We start from the raw sequence: 2,564 nt of genomic DNA on the forward strand, positions 1-2,564 counted from the left end.
GTGAGTAATGTAAGCAAAGAGATGAAAACTGGACATGAATGGGAAAGGAGTTAGTGAGCTTTCAGATATGTCAATAGAAACTTCCCAAACTTTCCAAACAGAGGAAAGACAAAAGGAAATGAAGTAAAACAGAACATCGAAGAACTGTGGGACAATTACAAAAGATGAAAGATATGCATTGTTGGAATATCTGAAGGAGAAGAAAGGGAGAATGGAATAGAGAAAATATCTAAAGGGATAATGGCCAAGAAGACACCAAATCACAGACTCAGGAAGCTCGAGAATACGAAGTTGGATGAATATCTAAAGCTATACACCTTGGCATATAATATTCGAATTTCAGAGAATCAATAACCAAGAGAAAATCCTTAAAGAAGCCAGAGAAAGGGGTGCCTAGGTGGCTCAGTCGGTTAAGTATCTGACTTTTGATTTCCACTCAGGTCATGATCTCAGAGTTGTGAGATCGAGACCCATGTTGGGCTCCACACTGTGTGTGGAGCCTGCTAAAGATTCTCTCTCTCCCTTAAGATTCTCCCTCTTCCCTCCCCCAACTTACTCTCTTCTCTCTCCAAAGAAGAAGAAGAAGAAGAAGAAGAAGAAGAAGAAGAAGAAGAAGAAGAAGCAGCTAGAGAAACAGAACACCTTACCTATAGGGAAACAAGGATACAATTTACATTGGACATCTCATCAAATACCATGCAAAGCAACAAGAGAGTAGGATGAAATATCTAAAATGTTCAAAGGAAAAAAAATCCATCAACCCAGGTTTCTATATCCCTCAAAACTATCATTCAAAAGTGAAGGAGATTATGTGAATGAAAAACAAACCACAGACTGGAAGAAAATATTTGTCCATTTTTTTTCATTGTCAATGGCAATTTTATTATAGTTAATTTATAATTCCCATTTTCCATGATAGTCAAGCTTATTCAGAGAAATAAACCAGAATTGCAAGGTCAAGAAGCACTGCAAATATTCTTTCTCACATGATATTCAAGACTAAGTATCTATTCAACTAAATTCAAAAAGTTGATGATATAAACTTTGGCAGTTTTCAAGAAACATTGGGCAATCCATAGTTAAATCTCAATGCATCAGTTAATACCTGGGCACCTCCTCTTGCAGTTAGCATTGCATTGGGGTAAAGACAACTGGTTTGACTCAATAAATTTTTAAAATATATATTTGATACTTATGGCATTATTCACAGAGTTCTTGGCAAAGTTGTATTTTGAGGTTTCTATTGCCGAGAAACTTGTGGTTCATGGTGTGTCTTTTTCATTCCCAAAAGCTTCATTTTGAATTCCCCGGGCTTTGGTGGAATTTCAAGTATTGTCAGGTCCAGCCTATGGTACCTCTGCACCCCTTTGGCCTCGGCACACATGGTCAGGAGGCTAGCAGCAAACGTTTTCAGGAAGGTGGCCCAAGACACACCTGCAGGCATGGTCAGTGGACATGGAGTGCACTGGCACTCAGTAGCAGGTCCTGAGAGAAAATATTTGTAAAACACATGTCAGATAAAGGACTTGCAGCCAAAATACACAAAGAACTCTTAAAACTCAAGGATAAAAAAACAACCCAGTTAAAAAGTAAGCCAAAACTTCTCTTTTATCATACCCACCAACATGGACTGTGTTTGCACCAAAACTATGAAGGTGGCAGCCCAAGTCATAATTGAGGAGTACCACATGTGCCTGGACAACTTCCACAACAACAAGCGCTTATGCAAGGAGATTGCCATTATTCCTAGTAAGAAGCTCTGTGACAAGATAGTAGACAGTGTCACACATCTGATGAAGCGGATTCAGAGATCCTGGGGAGAGGATCTCCATCGACCTGCAGGAGGAGAGAGAATTATGTTCCTGATTTCTCAGCCCTGGATCAGGAGATAGTTAAAGTAGATCCTGACACTAAGGACATGTTGAAACTCGACTTTGGTGGTGTGTTCAATCTACAGATCACTCACCCTATAGTTGGGATGAATTTCAAAACACCACGTGGAGCTGTTTGAATCTTTCTGCTGGACTGTAATATCTCTAGTAAATCTCAGACAACTACAAGAACAAAAAGTGGGCCAAAACCTGAACAGATACTTCATCAAAGATGACATACAGATGGAAAATAGGCATATGAAAAGATGCTCAACATATGTCTTTAGAGAATTGCAAATTGAAACAACAATGAGACCTCACTACACACCTTTTTGATGAAAATCCAAAACACTGGCAACATCAAATACTGACAAGGATGTGGATCAGCAAGAACTCTAATTCATTGCTGGTGAGAATGCAAAATAGCACAACCACTTCAGAAGACAATTTGGCAGCTTCTCACAAAGCTAGCCATAGTCTACCATATGACCCGGCAATTGTGCTCCTTGATATTTACCCAAATAAATTGAAAACTCACAGAAATGTTCACAGAAATGTTTATTCATAATTGCCCCAAAAGTCCTTCAATAGGTGAATGGACAAAGTATAGTGCATCCAAACTATGGTATATAGATTCAGTGATAAAAAGGAATGAACTATCAAGCCATAAAAAGACAGGGAGGAACCCTAAAT

General features: G+C 38.8%; 1 protein-coding gene and 1 pseudogene across 1 annotated transcript; one reads left to right on the forward strand and one right to left on the reverse strand.

Moving 5' to 3' along the window:
- Window positions 1-1,240: 1,240 nt before the first annotated feature.
- LOC129508785 (ubiquinol-cytochrome-c reductase complex assembly factor 6-like) lies at window positions 1,241-1,463 on the reverse strand. Its single transcript, XM_055323884.1, has one exon. It carries the CDS (start codon window positions 1,442-1,444, stop codon window positions 1,241-1,243), a length of 204 nt encoding a protein of 67 aa, XP_055179859.1. The 5' UTR covers window positions 1,445-1,463.
- A 162-nt stretch (window positions 1,464-1,625) lies between these two features.
- On the forward strand, window positions 1,626-2,011 carry LOC129508784 (40S ribosomal protein S17-like; annotated as a pseudogene).
- The last annotated feature ends 553 nt before the right edge of the window (window positions 2,012-2,564 follow it).

Source organism: Nyctereutes procyonoides, unplaced genomic scaffold, assembly GCF_905146905.1.
Source record: "Nyctereutes procyonoides isolate TBG_1078 unplaced genomic scaffold, NYPRO_anot_genome, whole genome shotgun sequence".
Classification (NCBI taxonomy): domain Eukaryota; kingdom Metazoa; phylum Chordata; class Mammalia; order Carnivora; family Canidae; genus Nyctereutes; species Nyctereutes procyonoides.